General features: G+C 35.5%; 2 protein-coding genes across 22 annotated transcripts; both read left to right on the forward strand.

Moving 5' to 3' along the window:
• Positions 1-207: 207 nt before the first annotated feature.
• LOC138129412 (uncharacterized) lies at positions 208-2412 on the forward strand. Of its 7 annotated transcripts, none has more exons than XM_069045723.1 (3): positions 208-410; positions 1183-1675; positions 1730-2412. In XM_069045723.1, exons 2-3 carry the CDS (start codon positions 1232-1234, stop codon positions 2393-2395), a joined length of 1110 nt encoding a protein of 369 aa, XP_068901824.1. In that variant the 5' UTR covers positions 208-410; positions 1183-1231; the 3' UTR covers positions 2396-2412. The 7 variants fall into 7 exon arrangements, with proteins under 7 accessions (XP_068901824.1, XP_068901808.1, XP_068901837.1 ...); XM_069045707.1 differs by having other exon boundaries at positions 1192-1675; XM_069045736.1 differs by lacking the exon at positions 208-410 and adding an exon at positions 468-777 and having other exon boundaries at positions 1192-1675.
• Positions 2413-7080: 4668 nt separating this feature from the next.
• LOC138122299 (uncharacterized) lies at positions 7081-20873 on the forward strand. Of its 15 annotated transcripts, none has more exons than XM_069036462.1 (6): positions 7081-7307; positions 8589-9082; positions 9137-17479; positions 17541-18154; positions 19643-20136; positions 20191-20873. In XM_069036462.1, the coding sequence occupies exons 2-3, from the start codon at positions 8648-8650 to the stop codon at positions 9800-9802; spliced, it is 1101 nt and encodes a 366-aa protein (XP_068892563.1). In that variant the 5' UTR covers positions 7081-7307; positions 8589-8647; the 3' UTR covers positions 9803-17479; positions 17541-18154; positions 19643-20136; positions 20191-20873. The 15 variants fall into 15 exon arrangements, with proteins under 15 accessions (XP_068892563.1, XP_068892566.1, XP_068892565.1 ...); XM_069036465.1 differs by having other exon boundaries at positions 8598-9082; XM_069036464.1 differs by lacking the exon at positions 7081-7307 and adding an exon at positions 7507-7666 and having other exon boundaries at positions 8598-9082.
• Positions 20874-21597: the final 724 nt, after the last annotated feature.

Genomic DNA, 21597 nt, shown 5'->3' on the forward strand with positions numbered 1-21597 from the left:
TGAAGCAAATCGCACAAAGTGCATAACAACAACATGGACTCCTAGAGACGAACGAATGTGAATCTTTTTAAATAATCCCCACATAGGAGCAGAACAACGTCCTCTGTGATAGAGGCATTGGCCGCATTATACATAGTCATTATACGTCTATTTTTTTCTATTAGTTCCTCGTCGTCCGTATTTGGCGCTGCGATACAGAGTTTCTCTTTTGTTTCAATTCTCCATCTTTGTTTCCATGGTTGAGTTTACTGTTTAGTTACTCTACCATGCTTTGACTGTTTTCAGAGATAACTTAAGTTATCTCTGCGGTTTTGTTCCATTTTGCCATTACTACCATTCCAGTTTTACGGTAGAACACGTATTATTTGTGAACCCTGCAATTAAACATGTTCATTTTCCCTCACTTTGAGGTAAGTCATTACCTGTCCTAAATGAGTGGGATAAGTAAGATTTATTGCAGTCATAGATAAACATAAGTTTTTCTACAATCGATATAGAAAAATGCATTTGCCTTAACGTTGATGTGACCACCAAATAGATAATAGCTCATCAAATCATAACATTGAAAACGACCGTGAACAAAATTTCCCCGCTCTGCGCATGCCCGTTTCGTATCTGTCAGGGGAAAAATTAACCTAAATTATCATTTTTGTTTATATTGATCTAAAAAACTCAATCCATCTTTAATTATCAGTGATTTACGTGATGGAAAAAATAGTGCAGTACTTTTTCACACTTGTTGCACAATAACCCGTTAAACGGAATCAAACCCACTGTGTAAGTGTGAACTGTGCGAAATTATTTAAATTGCATGTTTAATAATAGAGTGTGTAATTGTCAATTTTCGTATGTAGGAAATGAAATACTTTTTTACGTAACGGTGGGATAAACAGTGTATACAACTCATTGGAAAGTGTTTTTCGCAACTTCGTGTCATTCCGCTCTCGGCATCCAATTCGTGCATCAATATTCCCTCCCACTCGTGCGAAATGTATCTACAAGTGTCACTTTCCATGCGCGTTATGTAACATATTATTTCCTACGACCACATAAAATCGTATTATATGTATAAAGGAGGTGCGTTGTAAAATATGTAGTACAGTTCACACCCACACTTACACCGGTAATGGGTTTAATTCCAAACTTGAAAGTATTAAAGTTATGTTTAAATTAATTTGACAGTTATTGCAGTGAACCATTCATTCGTGATTTGAAGTGAAGATCACATTATATGTCAAAAATGGATACCGACGCCAGCAACGATTCGTCCATCGATTGTAAGTCGCCGAGTATCGTCGAATCGGTCCAAAACACATCTGTGAACGTATTGGCATCCAAAAAATCCCTGCAAAGGTACGAAATAATATATAATCAGTTCATGAACTGGTGTGAAACTAGAGGCATCAAATCATCCTTTTCCGAAAATATATTGATGACCTACTTCGGAGAACTATCTAAAAAGAAAAAACCAACTAGTTTATGGACACAATATTCAATGTTACGAAGTACTCTCAGTGTGCACCATGATGTGGATATCTCAAAATACCTCAGATTAAAAGCACTGTTGAAGCGTAAATCACTTGGTTACAAACCAAAGAGATCAAAAACTTTGACATCGCTGGAAATAAATAGATTTCTCAATGAAGCCCCAGATGAAAAATACCTCTTCACAAAAGTATGTTTAAAAGAAAGGAGTCTTTTTAAACGCTCACTTTTACTGTTATTCTAGGTAGCATTAGTTATTGGTATTAATGGTGCATGCAGCAGACAAGAATTATGCAAACTAAAAATCAATGATGTCGAAGATTTAGGGTCTGCTGCTCTCATTAAAATACCCGACGCTAGAACAAAAAAAACACGCATGTTTACAATCACCGGCGAATTTTATGAGATCTACAAGAAGTACGCCACTCTTAGACCCTCAAATGCATATGAGCGCCGTTTCTTCTTAAATTACCAAAATGGAAAATGTACCGTACAGCCTGTAGGTATTAACAAATTTGGTAACATACCGAAACAGATAGCTGGCTATTTGCATCTGAAAAATCCAGAATTATATACTGGGCACTGTTTTCGGCGAACATCGGCGACAATACTTGTTGATACAAGTGGCAATCTCAGAACATTAAAGGGCCGCATACAGATAGATGAGTCTTTAAATAAAATAGAAATTGCAAATAACATGCTGCAAGTAGTTAACGATTCACCCCCAAGCCCTGTGACAACCCCACCTCAGGATACATCACCGCCAGAAACATTTCCTGAAGAAACCAAATTTGAACAGCACACACTGTCACATACGATAAATGCTAGCTCATTAAAACACCCCATAAGTTTTACCAATTGTCACAGTAATCATATTACCATAAATTTTTACAATGATGGCAAAAAATAATAAATTATTAAGGAAAATGTGACGTTTTTTTTGTAGTTTTGGAAAAATAGTGTGTTCAACTTGTTGAATAATGTGATTGATACACTCTTGTGAGTTCTCAACATTTTCATTCATGCAAAATGTGTCATTTTCCATGTGTATTACGTAATATACTATTTCAGCAGCATTAATCATCAGTAGTATACTATGCTAGGTAAGTGCCTTATAACATCAAGAAACCTTCAAAGAAAAGAAACCACAAAGGTCATATTTTTTTCAATTTTCAAGATATGCTACAGGGTGACATGTTTCTTACATCACAGTTTGTTGTTATTTACGGTAGGTACGTAGTGATTTGGGGCCTCGACTTGAATTGAAATTTCACATTTGATAGCTCCTACTTTACAGTTTTCATTATTTATCAATTTTCAAAATTTTAATTACGAATTACGATGTTCTGAATTATTTAAAAGAGGGCATTAGTTGTAGAAAGAAATAAACATTTCTTCTTGCTTGCTTCAGCAACAAGCAAAATGATTTATTTCTGGAATAACATACTTTTATTGTAATCTTATTATCGAAATGGAAGGTTCAATAATAATGAGTCGAGTTAATCAGCGTTGGCTTGCAAGAATAAATTCCTTATGAAATATCCTAATATTGAAATACAGGAAACATCTTTGGTGGCCCACATTAGAAATGTAATCGATAAATTTATTCGAACTGGACATCTAAATAAAGGAAAACCAATTGGAATTCCTTCAATATATGAAAAGGTTGTTAAGGATTTAAGGCAACGTCAGAAGTATACCTCACAAATATCTTTAACAAGATTGTCTCAACGGTCGGAAGTACCTACCTCTTAGCACATCCCAAAATATCATCGACTGCATATTCATCCCTATAAAATAAACATACAAGAAATGTTACCAAATAGTCTCCAATGGTACCTACCTTGAATGAATGAATGAATTTTGCAAATGATTTCAAAGTAGGTATTTAATTAAATGATCATAGATTATTGGACCTTACATTGTTTGGTAATAAATCGTGATTCCATCCATCTGTCTATGTTAATTAACAAAATTTCAGAATCTGGTCTTCCGACATGGTTTTATCAAGACATATCTACATAGCTACTTAACAAGTGGAGTTACAATTTTGGAACGCTGAAGGTGTGACGTTAACTTGTCTGCAATTTTCTGGCGACCGTGTAATATACAGAGTTACTCACAGTAGAGTTCCCGCGAAAATTTAATGTTATGCAACACAAAATACCAAAAGCTCAAACTCTTAGATACCATATTTAACGTTTTACAAATAAGGAAACAAAATAGTTTCATTTAAAGAATTAAAGATCAAAATGACATTTTGTTCTGTATGTACGGTCGGTGGACAAATAAAACTGGGACACTTAAAATTTAATCTGTGTAAATCAGACCATTGAATTGTCAATATATTTGTCAGTGTCTATATAATATGTCATACCAAAGTTAACCTATTTGTGATAAAGCCGTAATTAAACGATGCAAATTTGTAAATTTTGACTTATGTGATTGTCATTTTTGTCCCAGGTTTATTTGTCCATCGACTGTACCTAAGGTTATAAGAAGAAATATTGGAAGAAATCAACATTAGACAAAAACTTTGGAAATAGGCCTATTTGGGTTTCTTTGAGAGTAAACATGTGCAGCTTGAAAGATCAGAATCATGTCTGTTTTTTCATAGGTACTATCGGTGGACATTAAAAGCTGGGACATCATAAATTTACTCATTGTGTATCGGACTTTTGAATTGTCACTCAAAATAAAAATTGTCATTAAAGAAGTGAACTTTAACTTGATGTTTCTGACAGTGCGTCATTGATATGCCATAATTTTTATAACCTTATTTGTAAAAAGTCAAATTTACACGATGTATATTTGGGATTTTTGACTTTATACAAATTTGATGTATGTCCCAGTTTTTTATGTCCACCGATAGTACATGATAAAATGGCGTAAAAAATGTACACGAATTATTCGCAAAAAACGCAATCAGTTTTGCCAAACATTTTGGTTGGGTTGGTATTCAAGTACTTAAAGTTGACTCAAGTTGCAAAGAACCACTTTGCATTTGCAACAGCACTTTTATGGCATTAGTCATTTGAAATTACTTTTAAATTGTATTTATATGGAAAATATTCAATCCAAATTATGATTTTATTATCCCTTTGTGCCTTTATTTGGTTCAAAAATATGAAAAAAATGCTGTTGCAAATGACAAGTAGTTTTTTGCAACAGCATTTTTTTCATATTTCTGAACCAAATAAAGACACAATTGGTGCGATTCTGTTTTAAAATTAACCAATATTGCTACATAACAAGGTTGTAGTTGCTATGATATGAAGCTGTTGATTGGTTGGATCTATGCAAAATCAATGTTGTTCAATAACAATCGCACTAAATGGGACCAGAAAATCATAGTTTGGGTTGAATATTTTCCATATAAGTACAGTTTTAAAGTAATTTCAAATGACTAATGCCATAAAAGTGTTGTTGCAAATGACAAGTGTGTCTTTGCAACTTGTACCGAGTTTACCTACGAATTTTTTTATTATGTTAGATTCTAAAATGATGATTGGCAATGATGCCATCATGGATTATAAATTATTTGAAATCGAATCAAGGAACTGTTTTAAACTGTATTTTGTGTTACATAACATTAAATTTTCGTGGGAATAACCCTGCATTATTTATAATGTATTCTGGCAATGTTCATGTACAAAATAATGTAGTTTTGAACGTTATTGTTTGAAACAGGTACTGTAGCAGGTAGTCCTGCCTACTTTCTTTTGTGAGAGGGGTGAAATCACCCACCTTTATTTAAGTCGGAATATAGCGGTAAAAACCAAGCTAAAACACCCCCCAATAGCCCTCCTCTCGACAGCCTACACCGACCTACCAGATGACCTCCAGGAGGTTGTGGACTCAACCCCCTTGACCATGCGGTAGCCGTCGACGACGCCAGGACTACCGGGACTCAGGACATCTACCCCGGTAAGCCCTTCTAACCCCCTTGTTCTCTTTCTGCTCTTCTTTCTCCATTCCAGATACTGAACAACAGGACCCAGAAGATAAAAAGAACAATCCAGTAGCAGAACCATCCACCCACAGGAACCTCAAGGACGCCCAGGACACCATCTGTACCCCCCAGCCCCATCTGCCTCACCTAGTATATAAGTTTTTGTTTCACCTAGCATAAGTTCACTGTTACCATCAAACGTTATTTAACTTCCATTGTATTCAGCTTTGTTTTTTTTCCGTTCTATTGTATCATTATTGTATTATAACCATATCATTGTCTAACATTAAGTATAACATTGTAATTAGAATAATCCCAGCGCTGAAAAGGCCTTAAGCCTCAGCAGCGCCCCCTTGTAAAAATTTGCCATAGCCCTAAGAACGAATGAAATGTAATAAATAAGCAAGGAAATAAATGAAGTTGAATTTGCATTTGAATTTGGTAAAAACCAGAGTCTACCACTATCCTTGGTACTTAACACTTGTACATCAACATTTTGTCTTAAATTTATACAATAAAGTTCTTAAGTATTTATACAAAGACGACCATATCATTTTGTTACGGCTAATATCACCACCCAACCCAACAGCGATTACCTAATCGTACAGTTCAAATTCGACATCGCTGAATTTTACATTTTGAAATTTGAAAGATCAAATTGTTAAACGACAACTAAATAACTTATAAGAGCTACACGAAAAGTTACACGTTGCTGTCGTGATTTTGATGAGACAATGTACGATTCACGAATAGTGTCTGATTTATTTACAAAAATAAATACAGGGTTATTCTAAATGATTGTAGTCGAAGTAGACGAGAAAACTGAATGTAAAATTTATGGTTGCCGCTCCACATAAAAAAACATCAAAATGATGTGAATAAGTGAGTAGGTACACACCGTTCATCCCCAACCCTTCGCTACCTGCCTCCAAGATTAGGATATTTTGGGTACCGGGAGGAACTCGTCTCCGCCGGCCTAACTACAAAGGTGTTTTTTTTAAGAGAGTCGATTGAGAGGGCACCACTCGTGTAAAAGCGTAAGATTTAAACAGCTGATCCGTGATCCGTAATCTGTATAGTGCGTTCACAATCGACAGTTCAACGCCTACTTCGACGCCAAATTAAAAAAAAAACACCCGTTACAGACTGGTCCCGATATAACCTGCCAAAAGAAATCCAGTAATAGGTGATGATGAGTAGAACTCACACACAAAAAATGTTTCTAATAAGTCTTTGGGCTACCCTCGGGATCGACCACACTTGTTCTAATTTAGAAAGAATGAACACTTTCACGTTTTCGTTTAGATTAGGCATTTTGTTTGTCTGTTTGTTTTGTACTGTAGAAAATTAAGTGTACTGTATAATTTTGAAATTAACTGTACTCTGCATAGAAGTCAAGCATTATTTTAAGTTGTTCCTGAAAAAAATTACAATTTTGTAAACATTTTTTTACTCAATCGCAGGTGTGCGATACAAAATTTATTATCGAATACGCGCGATGAAGTAAGTAAGTCATAAGAACAAGATAGAGACGAATGTGAATCTGAGAATCTGTATAATCCCCACACACTCCACACACCACACAGGACAATGTCCTCTGTGATAGACCTGCCTTGTATCTATATCTATTTCTTTCTGTTAGTTCGCCGTCGTTTGGCGCTGCGATACAGAGTTTGTCTTTTGTTTTAATTCTACTCTACTATCTACATCTTTGTTGGTAGGGTTGAGTTTAATCTGCGTTAAGTTACTCAAACTCAATCACAATCATGCTTTGATTGTTTTGTTCCATTACTACCATTCCAGTTTACAGTGGAACTCGTATTATTTGTCAACCTTGCAATTAAACATGTTCACTTTTCCTCACTTTGTGGTAAGTTATTACCTCTCTGAAATGAGTGGGATATTGCACAGTCGTAGATAAACATAACTTTTTCTACAATCAACGTAGAAAGATGCATTTTTCTCATCGTCTACATGACGACCAAAGTGATAATTAATTATTCATGACGTTTAGGCAAATGCAAATGAGAAATGAATGACCGAGGGATTGGGGTGGGTAAAATTTGTCCACTCTGCGGCTGCGCATGCCCGCCTCGTGCGTGTCAGGTCAAGTGACAAGTTAACCTAAATTGCCATTTTTGTTTATATTGATCAAGTGATGTGAAAACTAAATCCGCTTTTAATTGCCAGCTATTTACGTGATCGTAGAAAAAGTGAAATATGTAACACGTGCGAACAGCTTCTTTCTCACTTGTGCGACCGCGGCACTCGGCTTGTCTCATGCTGAAGCTTCTTCACACTCGTGAGAAATTTGCGTGGTACTTTTCCACACTTGTTATTAAACGGAATAAAGCCCACTGTATAAATGTGAACTATTATCGGAATGGCAAATGTGTGTTGTTAATAATAATGTGTGAAATTTAGAATTTTCGCGCCTAGGTTACGGGTATGAAATAAATCACACTTTTACGTAATCATAGGAAAAACAGTGTAAACAACTCGCTGGAAAGTGATTTTCATGCATTTGTACGATTTTCGCTTTGAGCGTTATGTAACATATTATTTCCTACGACCACAGAAAATACCTATAGTACCTATTATTACTTATTTAAGATATAAGTGTAAAAAGTTATCCTTTATTGCACGAACGGGTTTAAAATACGACCGAGGTACGAGGGAGTATTTTAAAAGATGTGAGTGCAACAAAGGAACTTTTTACACGTATGTCTTACAACATTTTATCTACGATCGTGAGATCATCACACCGGTTTCAACATAAATTTGTATCTATAAAATAATTATCATTGGTTCAATATTTCATGAATAACCAAAGTGTTTGAGAACCACGTCGTTGAGCAACCTTCTAAACAATGTTTCCAACAAATTCGATTGTTGTATTCTGACAGTTCTGTGCCATAAAAGCGAGAAATCGTGCTCTAAAACTTTTAGAGAACGATTCCGTCAGTTTCTCTAAACGTCAACTTTGACAACGATTTTTAGTGCAAAAAGTGCCTACTTTTTACGCAATCGTAGATAAAAATATTTAAAGGCTATGGGTTGTAAAATCACACAGTCGACACTTATATCTACTTGTAGTGGGCTTGATTCCACACTTGAAAGTATTTGAGATATGTTTATAATAATTTGACAGTGATTGCAGTGAACCCTTCATTCATGATTCGAGGTTAAGATCACAATTATACGCCAAAAATGGATACAGACGCCAGCAACGATTCGTCCATCGATTGTAAGTCACCGAGTATCGTCGAGTCGGTGCAGAATACATCTTTCAAGGTATTGGCACCCAAAAAATCGCGACAACAATATGAAATGATATATAATCAGTTCATGAACTGGCGTGAAACTAGAGACATCAAATCATCCTTTTCCGAAAATATATTGATGACTTACTTCGGAGAACTATCGAAAAAGATAAAACCAACTAGTTTATGGACACAATATTCAATGTTACGAAATACTCTCAGTAGGCATCATGATGTGGATATCTCGGAATACCTCAGATTGAAAGCACTGTTGAAGCGTAAATCAATGGGTTACAAACCAAAGAGAACAAAAACTTTGACATCGATGGAAATAGATAAATTTCTCAGTGAAGCCCCAGATGAAAAATACCTCTTCACAAAAGTATGTTTAAAAGAAATGAGCCTTTTTAGACACTTACTTTTATTGTTATTCTAGGTAGCATTAGTAATTGGTATTAATGGTGCATGCAGTAGACAAGAATTGTACCAACTGAAGGTCGATGATATTGAAGATCTGGGGTCTGCTGCTCTCATTAAAATACCTGACATTAGAACAAACAAAAGGCGCATGTTTACAATCACCGGTGAATTTTATGAGATCTACAAGAAGTACGCCACTCTTAGACCATCAAATGCATATGAGCGTCGTTTCTTCTTAAATTACCAAAATGGAAAATGTACTGTTCAGCCGGTAGGTATAAACAAATTTGGCAACATACCGAAACAGATAGCTGGCTATTTGCATCTAAAAGATCCAGAATTATATACTGGGCACTGTTTTCGGCGAACATCGGCGACAATATTTTACGATCCAGGTAGAAATTACAGAAACCTAAGGGGCCGCATACACGTAGATGAGTCATTAAACAAAATAGAAATTGCAAATAACATGCTCCAAGCAGTTAACGATTCACCTCCAAGCCCTGTGCCGAGTCCAACTCAGGGTCCATTACCGTCAGAAACAGTTCCTGAAGAAACCAAATTTGAACAGCACACATTGTCACACACGATAAATGCTAGCTCATTAACACACCCCATAACTTTTACCAATTGTCACAATAATACTATTACTATAAATTTTACCAGTGATGTCAAGAAATAATAAATTGTTAAGGAAAATGTGGCGTTTTTTGTGGTTGTAGGAAAAATAGTTTGTACAACTTGTTGAAAAATGTGATTAATGCATACGTGAGTTCTCAACATTTGTGCAAAATGTATGACTTTCCATGTTGATTACGTAAAATATATAGTAAAGTCGACTCAAGTTGCAAAAAAACACTTGTCATTTGCAACAGCATTTTTTCAATATTTTTAAACCAAATAAAGGCACAAAAAGGCCAGAAAGTCATAGTTTGTAATGATTTGAATACATTACTTTTTCTGCCAAATATTCGAACCTGCGCAAAACTGTAACAAAGGTGGTCGTGATCGTCATCGAGTCGGAGGAGCCCTACGTTGTGTTTTTCTTTTGGCGGAAAAAGGTTCGGAATGCAAACGGTGAGGGTTCCAGTTGGAAGAGTGCCGCAAATCAAACACAGATGTGAGGGACACAAAATACCTTTTATTAAAAATGCCTGTAATAACTTTGATGAAAAAAAAATGAAACGAATCCAAAAAGACAGAAACTAAGTTTAACGAAGTACCTACAAGAAATTAACTAGTTGAGTACATCACAAAGATAAACGACAAGATGAATGCAACAATATTTAAAATAACAGGAAACGTGTACATAACAGACAAAATGAGAGGTTAAAGCTTGCAGAACAAGTGAACAAATTATGGTGCAGTTATTACAGACAGGGACGGATGAAAAACCCTCTTCAAAAACCGTATCCCAGGTATTACTTATATTTTACAATTCGATTAATGACAAAACAATGTTTAATTTGGAACTACGCGGTCAAGGTACGCCAACGGGAGCTTAGAGCTGGAGGTAACAAACTTTCGGCCGCGAGGGGACTCAGAAGAATAATCTGAATCATCTTGAAATCAAGCGACGTTTATAGATATTCGGGGTATTAATGAACGTCAGACTATTTCACCGACCAAGCAAGAGTGACAGAGCGTTTCGGGGTCGTACGAGTAGCATTCCTAGACCGCATCCGCAAAGACCTAGGTCCGCCGTCCCCAACCAACCGTTTCCGGACAAAACCCCGAAGTCTCTATAACCGTCGACGGAAGCTTCACGAAAACATCCCGACGCCGCTCCCGCAAAGACTAAGGTCCGCCCCCGCTAACGGCTCTAAATAACCGTAGCTTCCACAGAAATTTACTAAACAACCCCACGACTTCCTGATTGTCATCTAGCTCCCACAGGGGCGCACTTACAACATTTTACTTTAACCTTTCCGAAATCTAGCAACAACACAAAGGAAAAAAAAACCGTGTTTAATTCTATCGAACAAAGCGCAACATTAAACAAGGATAACATAAGCAAAACAAAACGCAACATTAAACAATGAGGAAATAAAATAGAACAAAACGCGAAGTTAAATAACGATAAAATAAAAGCGCTTTAAATGGCACAAATCTAATAATCGCTGGTAATGTTAAACAAAAAGAAAATGGCGGGTCGAGTGCCGTTAGAAAATGTTAGAGAAAGAAAAACAAAATGGACGCACGCGGTCCGGACGACGGCTACTAATTTTCGAAATTAGCAGATTGCCAAAAATGAACCTCCCGGGAGAAACTTAGGGATAACGCTTAAAATTAACAAATGGGCGCTTCGTAAAGAAACAGAATGCAACAAAATGAAATCTACAACATACCCTTACCACGTGGTCCTGGTCCCAAAAAACAAAAACAAAAAACCAACGAACGTGGAATAAATTATTACTCGTGTGGATTAAAAAAACGCCGGATTCTTCACGGGGACACAAAATATCTACTCGGAACGGTAGTGTAATCGGTTCAGATGTAACTTACAGATTTTTGGAATATTGGATCGCTCTTCGCAAGGTGTGTTAGTTTCGAAAAACCAAACAAAAGTGCCCTACCCCCTTCAACTACGCGCGCGAAATCTCCTTTTACCCCCGCTCTATTTCCGCTCGCAGAGTTCACCACTCCCCAGGATTACCAACCCCATCCCTTAGTACCGAGTCTAGCCGCTAGCAAAGCCAGTCGATTAATAAAGTACCGACACGATTTGACGTTTATATAAAAGGCAACCGTAACGATTTTTTTGCTACAAGAGGCGCTGATATCGCTATTGTGACTGGCTTTGGCATGGATTTATTAGTAATATATTACTAATTATTACTAATAAATTACTAATTATTACTAATAAATCCATGGGCTTTGGTGAACAAATGTTCACCAAAGCCAGTCAAAATAGCGATATCAGCGCCTCTTGTAGCGAAAATATCGTTACGGTTGCCTTTTATGTAAACGTCAGATCGTGTCGGTACTTTATTAATCGACTGGCTTTGGCCGCTAGTACTATGGCGCGCTCTCGTGGCGGTACCGGTAATAAAAATTTAAATTTTAAACTGGGTCACTACAGTTTGGATTGAATATTTTCCATATAAGTACAGTTTTAAAGTAATTTCAAACGACTAATGCCATAAAATTGCTGTTGCAAATCCAAATTGGTTTTTTGCAACTTGAGTCAACTTTATATTATACTACAGGTGACCAACAATAACTGATTCAGTTGGCAAAAAAAAAAAATTACATAAAATTTTCAAGACTGAATTGTACCTATTTCGGTTTGTTTTATTGACATTATTGACAGCTGGTATACATTTCAAATTTAAAACTCTTGGTTTTTGTAATCGTTTATTAATAAAATGGTTTTCTCGTTGGAACATGACATAAAAGTCACCAAAAATCACCAGAATTTATTGCCAACTCAATCAGTACTTGTTGCTCACACGGTATTTCGCAGCATTAATCATCAATTAGGTATAGTATATGTACTAAATGTAGTAACGGGTGTTTTTTTAAATTTGGCGTCGAAGTAGGCGTTGAACTGTCGATTGTGAACACACTATACAGGTTACGGATCACGGATCAGCGGTTTAAATCTTACGCTTTTACACGAGTGGTGCAATCTCAATCGATTCTCCAACGCCTACTTCGACGCCAAATTTTAAAAAACACCTTTATATTGTGATGAACCAAGTGGGCGATTCAAAAATCCCACCAAGCGGCCATCTTTTTTTTTATACCAACATATGCAATGAAAATAAAACCCTCGAAATTCAAAAATGGCCAGGAGCGCGTGATCGTACCTCGTTAATTTCCCTACGTTGTGTTTTTTTTTTTAATACAAATTAAACATTACCAGATTCGTTCCAACAGGGTTTGTGAACCACACAGAAGAGTGCAAATAAAACGACACAATAATTAAAATCAGCTATTTATTCAATGTTATGATTAATAAACATATTGGGAGAGGGCACCCAAGTCTCCCCAAATGTGAGAAGATCCGCGAGTTCTGGGACAACCTTAATCTAAATAGATTAAAGGCCAGTTTACAGAAGCGAAATTAAGGTAATCGTAATCAAATGCGAGATTAACTGAACACGTGATCAGATTGAACCAATCGAAGTTTCGGATTTGTGGGTTAATCGCGGATTAAAATTTAATTCGAATTAAATATTTCATTCTCTTTCTACAAACTAAGCCCTAAGCGCAATTATTATTAGATTGGTAAACATTAAAAAAATAGGTGTCAGCACAAACAATTAACTAAATCACTCGTCCGATCCAACGAAAATACCGTGTGAGCAACAATTACTATTTGAGATGGTAATAAATTCTGGTGACTTTTATGTCATGTTCCAACGACAAAACCATTTTATTAATAAAAGATTACAAAAACCAAGGGCCAGTTTACAAAAGCGAAATTAAGTTAATCGTAATTAAATGCAAGATTAACTGAACACGTGATCAAATTGAACCAAACGAAATTTCGGATTCATGGGTTAATCGCGCATTAAATATTTAATTCTCTATAAACTGGAACTAAGACGTTTAAATTTGAAATGTACCTGTCGGCTGTCAATAATGTCAATAAAACAAACCGAAATAGGTACGGTCGCGATCAATAAATTTTTACATTACGACACTAGTGTCATCGTGCTGTCATACATTCTAAAACGACCTTTATGTATTAATAACCTTAATTTTGATTGTTGTGTCAATTTTGAAAATGTGAATATCAGATTTACCGACAAAACATTCAAGAAGTTTTAAAAATCACACAAATGGAATAGAACGAGGTTTAAATTAATAAAAAATAGAAAATAAATAAATAATAACTATAAACTTAATATTTTGTCATCGCTCATATTGACAAATTGTAGATACATTTTACAACAATTTCATCATTCATGCGTGACAATTTCAATAAAACATGATTTGAAGTAGGTATTTTTTTTTATATGACAGAAAAATGATGTGCAAAATTTAATGATTCCAATTGTACAGGGTTATTCTCAATGATTGTAGTCGAACAGGCCATGCCCATGTTATGACATTTTTGCCGCTTTCATGTGAACTGTCAATTTTTGTCGCTGTCACTTGTCATTTTTTAGGTGAAAAGTGCGGTGATGAGGATTTTATTTATTATTTTTAAATTAACGATTGAATCCAAAAATATTGAGTTGTTTTGCACCCAATTTAACTCCTGTCTGTGAACGGTGTGTACTCACTTATTCACATCATTTTGATGTTTTTTATACGGAGCGGCAACCATAAATTTTACATTCAATTTTCACGCCTGCTTGAACTACAATCATTTAGAATAACCCTGTACAATTCACAGTCTTGAAAATTTCATGTATAGTTGACTGAAGTTGCAAAAAACCACTTGTCATTTGCAACAGCATTTTTTTCATATTTTTCAACCAAATAAAGGCACAATTGGTGCGATTCTGTTTTAAAATTAACCAATATTGCTACATAACAAGGTTGTAGTTGCTATGATATGAAGCTGTTGATTGGTTGGATCCATGCGAAATCAATGTTGTTCAATAACAATATTGCTAAATTTTGAAACAGAATCGCACTAAATGGGACCAGAAAATCATAGTTTGGATTGAATATTTTCCATATAAGTACAATTTTAAAGTAATTTCAATTGACTAATGCAATAAAAGTGCTGTTGCAAATGCAAAGTGGTTTTTTGCAACTTGAGTCAACTTTACATTTTTTTTTGTTCGACACTCAGAATTTGAGAATTTTCTCCTGTGTGAACGGATTTTGATAAATGTGACATCTTGTCAAAACGAAACGTCAAGCTAATTTTAAAGATTTTAAGCGATTTTGAGCCTTTAAGAGTTTCGTCGAACAAAAAAACGTTGTATTCAACTCGTTCTTGTGTAAATTGGGTTTTTTTTTGCATGAGTGGGCCAGTTTAAAACGCGAGTGAAACTAACGAGCCTTCAAATAAATTTATATTTAGAGCACCCTATGGAAATTCAATTGTTTGCAACATTTTTCTAGCGTAGAAAGTGACACAAGAAACATTTTAACGGAATAAAATTAGGTTAGAAAATATTTTTAATTTTTGTAGTGCTCCACGGAATATGACAATATGAAATTGGGAAAAAGCTTGCTATGTAACCTGTGTACCTCGGGAGAATAATTGGTTACCTACAAAAATTACTTTACACTGTTAACAGAATCAGAATGTCGCCTACGCCTGCTCTAAATATGTATTTATTTGAAGGTCCGATATTATTGCCAACTGAAACAGTTCACCCGGTATTAGATTTTGTTGTTAAAAATTTAATCTAAATTTTGAAGGTATTTGAGCAGTCACCTTTTGAAACAATTGATCAAAAGTTGCCAAGCAACATTTTGTACACCCCTTAAAATCTGTCAAAAGTGGGCGCGCTTTATTAGAAAAGTCAAATTGTGTAAATTTATTGAAAAACTTTAAAAATAGACTACAGTGGCAGAAATTTCAATATTGTTGAAAAAGGAAACAATTTTTGCCTACGAAGAATGTCGTAAGAACTTCAATGATGCACTTCATTTTCTCGTGAACACTATCCAAAATTTAAGGTTCAGAGAGTCGTCAATTTATTTGAAGACACAGGAAGCGTATAATACATACGTGAACTAACTAAATTACCTTGCTAAAATATCCCGATCGTGTTTTAGTCCTTTATGGAAGAATTCAATCATCCAGTATGATAGGTAAATTACGTCCAAATGTTGTCTTTAACTTTGTAACTGTAGTGTTTGTAAGGTTAGAAATTTAGAAAGAATGAAAGATAAACGTCAAAAATGTCACCTGCGTTTGTGCGAAGAAGGGTCACCAAAATTCGGCGATAGTGCGCGTTTGTCTCAATTGTCTCATACCTACGCGTCTACGTTTTTGCATCTGCAGCCATGTTTAGCACAGTTTTTTTCTTTTTTCTTGCAAACCAGACGTCTTTGATATAAATCTTAAGTGATTCAACATTTTAAAAAGGCATGTAAAAATTACGTTTTTAAGATTTTGGTCATTCCATTAATGGGATTTTACTCTTCACCGTCTAAAAAATCTGCATTTTAAATTTTACAAAAATCCGTTGGAAAATAACCGAGATATTAGGCTCGAAAGTCTTAGCTGAGACCCTCTCTATTTAGAAATGTGTTCCGGCAATGTTCAGATTCCATATGGCTGAATTTTACATTTGGAAATTTGAAAGATCAAATTGTTAAATGACAACTAAATAACTTATAAAAGCTACATTTTTAAAAACAATTGAAGAATAGTATATTGGGATATAAGGTTAGAAAGTGCATTATAATGGAATCGAGGAAGAGTTTGAAAAATCGAGACTTTGTCAACTTCCAAGATTCTGTTATGGCACTTAATAACCGTATGGTTCATAACGTTTTTCGCACAATCGCCTATACGACAAGAATTGACTATGAAGTAATTTTTTCGACAGAAGTATTTTGAAGACATTAATGTCATTGATGGCTTACCGCAGTAAGTATCGGTGTCGTTATTTACTAACAGCATTAGGGGTGTAAGTTCAACTTTCAGATTGTGTCAACAACAATGGTAACTAGGTATAACAACACGATTGTACGAAAAAGTAATCAAGTGTTTGGGGCATACCTAACTGCGAACATCTTCAGTTTTTCTAAGGCCATGAGAAAAATGTCATAAACATTTAATCTTCTTTAGTTTCGCAGTTGTAAGGACTCAGTAGTTGCACTTTTGACTTTATTTATTTTAATTGCTGGAAAAGATTTTGACGATTTGGTTTTTTCGTAGGTTAAGGGAATGACAATTTTAAAGCATGATAACCCGGTCTGCAATTGTTTACTGTACCATTTGGATTATTTACAAGAATTGCCTTTGTTGACTTTAGATGAAAAAACCTATGGCACCATTGCATCTTGCATCTGAATTCACCCATAAATTATTTCAACGTATGTACAGTCATGTTCAAATAAATCTGAGACAACAGTTGTAACTTAAGTAACTCTCAATTTCACTTGTTCATGTAAATCTGGAACAACTTTTTTTTTGGGGTTTTAAATGTGATTTCAAGCAGTTAATTAATTAACATTTTATTTAAAAAAATATGTTGGCTAAAATTAACAATTTTGGCTGTTATTTTATTGTCATTAGGCAGTTTGCACTAAAATTGCTTTGAAAATATAATCACTTGTCAACTTTGACAAATAAATGAAATCTGCTATTTGTTCTGGCAGTTAAAAGTCCATGGAAATTTGTTCAATGTTCAGCCCACATTACCCTCGAAAAATAAAATTGTCCCAGATTTATCTGAACATGACTGTACGAGGGGTGTATGACCCGAGTTAGGTAAGAAGCAAAAACTAAAAAAAAAAAATTCGATATATTTTTCAACATAGTCTTATTTTAGCTCAAAATACTTGGTCCAACGTCTGTCTAACTTTTCCTCCTTCGATGCGATGGAAACAGGAAGAAGTCGCAGGGGGCTAAATCTGGAAAATACGGTGAATGTGGAAGCAATTTAGAGGCCAATTCCACCAATTTCGCTGCGGCAACGAGAGATCGGTGTGCCGGCGCATTGGCTTGGTGGAACACCACTTTCCTCTTTTGCCAAGTGGGGCCGTTTTCCCTTCAATGCATCGTCGAATCTGCACCGTAATTAATCAAAATACTGCCCTGTGATCGTTCTTCCCCTTTCCAAATAGGCAATGAAGATTATACCTTTTGAATCCCAGAAAACGGTGGGCCATGACCTTTCCGGCCAATGGAACTGTCTTTGCCTTCTTTGCTCTTTGGTGCCTGTTTGCCGGGTGAAGTCCACTGTTTTGACTGTTCCTTCATTTCTGCCGTGTAATGATGGATCCATGTTTCATCAACAGTTACGAAAGGGCGAAGAAACTCCTTAGGACTGCGCTTAAACAGGTCAAAACATTGCTTCGAAGTGGTCATTCGATTCCGCTTCTTGTCGACAAACGTAGGTTTGGAGTAACCATGGATACCTGGAAATAATTTTGACAACTCTAGGTGAAAAGAAAAATACAATTTCTAGTATAACTAATTTTTTTATTAAAATGACTACATTTTTATAAATAAAAGTTCAAATTCTACAGTCTTGATATTTTTAATAGCTGTTTATTATACAAGTGTCTTATAAGGCAAATAAGTCACGAAAGAAATGTTTATCGATTTCTACATAGTAAAATGATTGAGTACACAAAAAAATTTATTATGGAATGGGCGCGGTGAAGTAAGTCACACAAAGCGCATAGGCATAAGAACAAAGTAGAGACCGACGAATGTGAATCACCACAGAGGACAATGTCCTCGATGTTCTCTGTGATAGACCTGCATTGTGTATCTATTTCTTTCTGTTAGTTCCCCTGTCCCCGTCGTCTTTATTTGGCGTTGCGATACAGACTTTGTATTTTCTTTTAATTCTCTATCTTTGTTCCCATGGTTGAGTTTAATCTGTTACTCAACCATGCTTTAACTGTTTTGTTCCATTACTACCACTTCAGTTTGCAGTGGAACTCGCATTATTTGAGAAATCTGCAATAATTAAACATGTTCACTTTGCCTCACTTTGTGGTAAGTCATTACCTGTTTGAAATGAGTGGAATAAGTAAGATTTATTGCACAGTCGTGGATAAACTGAACTTTTTCTACACTCAACGTAGAAAGATGCATTTTTATCATCGTCTACCTGACGACCAAAGTGATAATTACTCATGGCATGGCGTTTATGAATTTATGTATTAATCTGGTATTAATGAATGACCGTGGGCAAAATTTGCCCACTCCCCCACTATGCGCATGCTCGTCTCGTGCGTGTCAAGTGACAAGTTAACTGAAGTTAACCTAAATTGTCATCTTTGTTTATATTGATCAAATGATGTGAAAACTAAATCCACTTTTAATTGCCAGCTATTTACGTGATCATAGAAAAAGTGTAATATGTAACACGTGCGACCAGTTTATGTGTATTTCTCACTTGTGCGACCGCGGCACTGGGCTTGTCTCATGCTGTAGTTCTTCGCACTCGTGAGAAATTTGCGTGGCACTTTTCCACACTTGTTATTAAACGTATTATTGCATTAAACGGAATAAAGCCCACTGTATAAATGTGAACTATAATCGGAATGGCATATGTGTGTTGTTAATAATAATGTGTAAAATTAAGATTTTTCGCGCCTAGGTACGCGTATGAAATACATCACACTTTTACGTAATCATAGGAAAAACAGTATAAACAACTCGCTGGAAAGCGTTTTTCGTGCATTCGTACGATTTCCGCTCTGGGCTAGCAACTCGTGCATCAATATTCCCACTCATGAAATGAGAAATGTGTCACTTTCCATGCGTGTTATGTAACATATTATTTCCTACGACCACACAAAATGGTATTATATAAAGGTTATGGGTTGTAAAATCACACAGTTGACACTTATACTTGTAGTGGGCTTGATTCCACACTTGAAAGTAATGTTTATAATAATTTGACAGTGATTGCAGTGAACCGTTCATTCGTGATTCGAGGTTAAGATCACATTATAATCATTATACGCCAAAAAATGGATACCGACGCCAGCAATGATTCGTCCGTCGATTGTAAGTCACCGAGTATCGTCAAGTCGGTCCAGAATACATCTTTCAAGGTGTTGGCACCCAAAAAATCGCTACAGCGATATGAAATTATATATAATCAGTTCATGACCTGGCGTGAAACTAGAGACATCAAATCATCCTTTTCCGAAAATATATTGATGACCTACTTCGGAGAACTATCGAAAAAGATAAAACCAACTAGTTTATGGACACAATATTCAATGTTACGAAGTACTCTCAGTAGGCATCATGATGTGGATATCTCGAAATACCTCAGATTGAAAGCACTGTTGAAGCGTAAATCAATTGGTTATAAACCAAAGAGATCAAAAACTTTGACATCGATGGAAATAGATAAATTTCTTAGTGAAGCCCCAGATGAAAAACACCTCTTCACAAAAGTATATTTAAAAGAAATGAGCCTTTTTAGACACTCACTTTAATTGTTATTCTAGGTAGCATTAGTTATTGGTATAAATGGTGCATGCAGTAGACAAGAATTGTGTCAACTGAAAGTCAATGATGTCGAAGATTTGGGGACTGCTGCTCTCATTAAAATACCTGACATTAGAACAAACAGAAAACGCATGTTTACCATCACCGGCGAATTTTATGAGATCTACAAGAAATACGCCGCTCTTAGACCCTCAAATGTACTTGAGCGCCGTTTCTTCTTAAATTACCAAAATGGAAAATGTACCATACAGCCGGTAGGTATAAACAAATTCGGAAACATACCGAAACAGATAGCCGTCTATTTGCATCTGAAAAATCCGGAATTATATACTGGGCACTGCTTTCGGCGAACATCGGCGACAATATTTTACGATCCAGGTAGAAATTACAGAAACCTAAGGGGCCGCATACACGTAGATGAGTCGTTAAACAAAATAGAAATTGCAAATAACATGCTCCAAGCAGTTAACGATTCACCTCCAAGCCCCATGCCAAGTCCAACTCAGGGTCCATTTCCGTCAGAAACAGTTCCTGAAGAAACCAAATTTGAACAGCACACGTTGTCACACACGATAAATGCTAGCTCATTAACACACCCCATAACTTTTACCAATTGTCACAATAATACTATTACTATAAATTTTATCAGTGATGTCAAGAAATAATAAATTGTTAAGGAAAATGTGGCGTTTTTTATGGTTGCAAGAAAAGCGATATACATAACTCACTGGAAAGTGTCATTGATTCAAGCGAAATGTGTCATTTTCCATACTAATTATGTAATAAATATACTATTTCAGCTGCATTTTAATCATCAGTAGTGTATCACGCCAGGTAAGTGCCTTATAACATCCAGAAAAATTTGGAGAAATGAGACCTCAAGGGTCACGTTTTTCCGATATCCGAGATCTGGTACAGGATGATTATACCTTTTCTTTCTTACCCTTTTACTCGTACTTTCTTACATCGTGGTTAGTTGTGATTTATTGTATTTGTATAGATTTGCCGTCTCTTCTGGATTTGTAAATTTGACGTAGAATAGTTTACACCTTTGACACTTTGCTATTTCATTGTTTATCAATTTTCAAAATGATAATTACCATGGTCTGAGTTATTTAAGATATGACATTAGTTGTCGATAGTAAGAAATAACCATTTTGTTTACATTTAAATATAAACTCTTGCTTTAACAACAAGCAAAATGGTTTATTTCTTGCATGAGATACCTATATTATAATGCCCTTTAATCGAAATGGAAGATTTAATAATAATGAGTCGAGTTATTCGGCGTTGGCTTGCCAGAATAAATTTCTTATGAAATAGCACAATATTGAAATACAGGAAACATGTTTGGTGGCCCACGTTAGAAATGTAATCGATAAATTTATTAGAACGGGACGTCTAAG

The sequence above is a fragment of the Tenebrio molitor genome, chromosome 1 (assembly GCF_963966145.1).
Source record: "Tenebrio molitor chromosome 1, icTenMoli1.1, whole genome shotgun sequence".
Classification (NCBI taxonomy): Eukaryota; Metazoa; Arthropoda; class Insecta; order Coleoptera; family Tenebrionidae; genus Tenebrio; species Tenebrio molitor.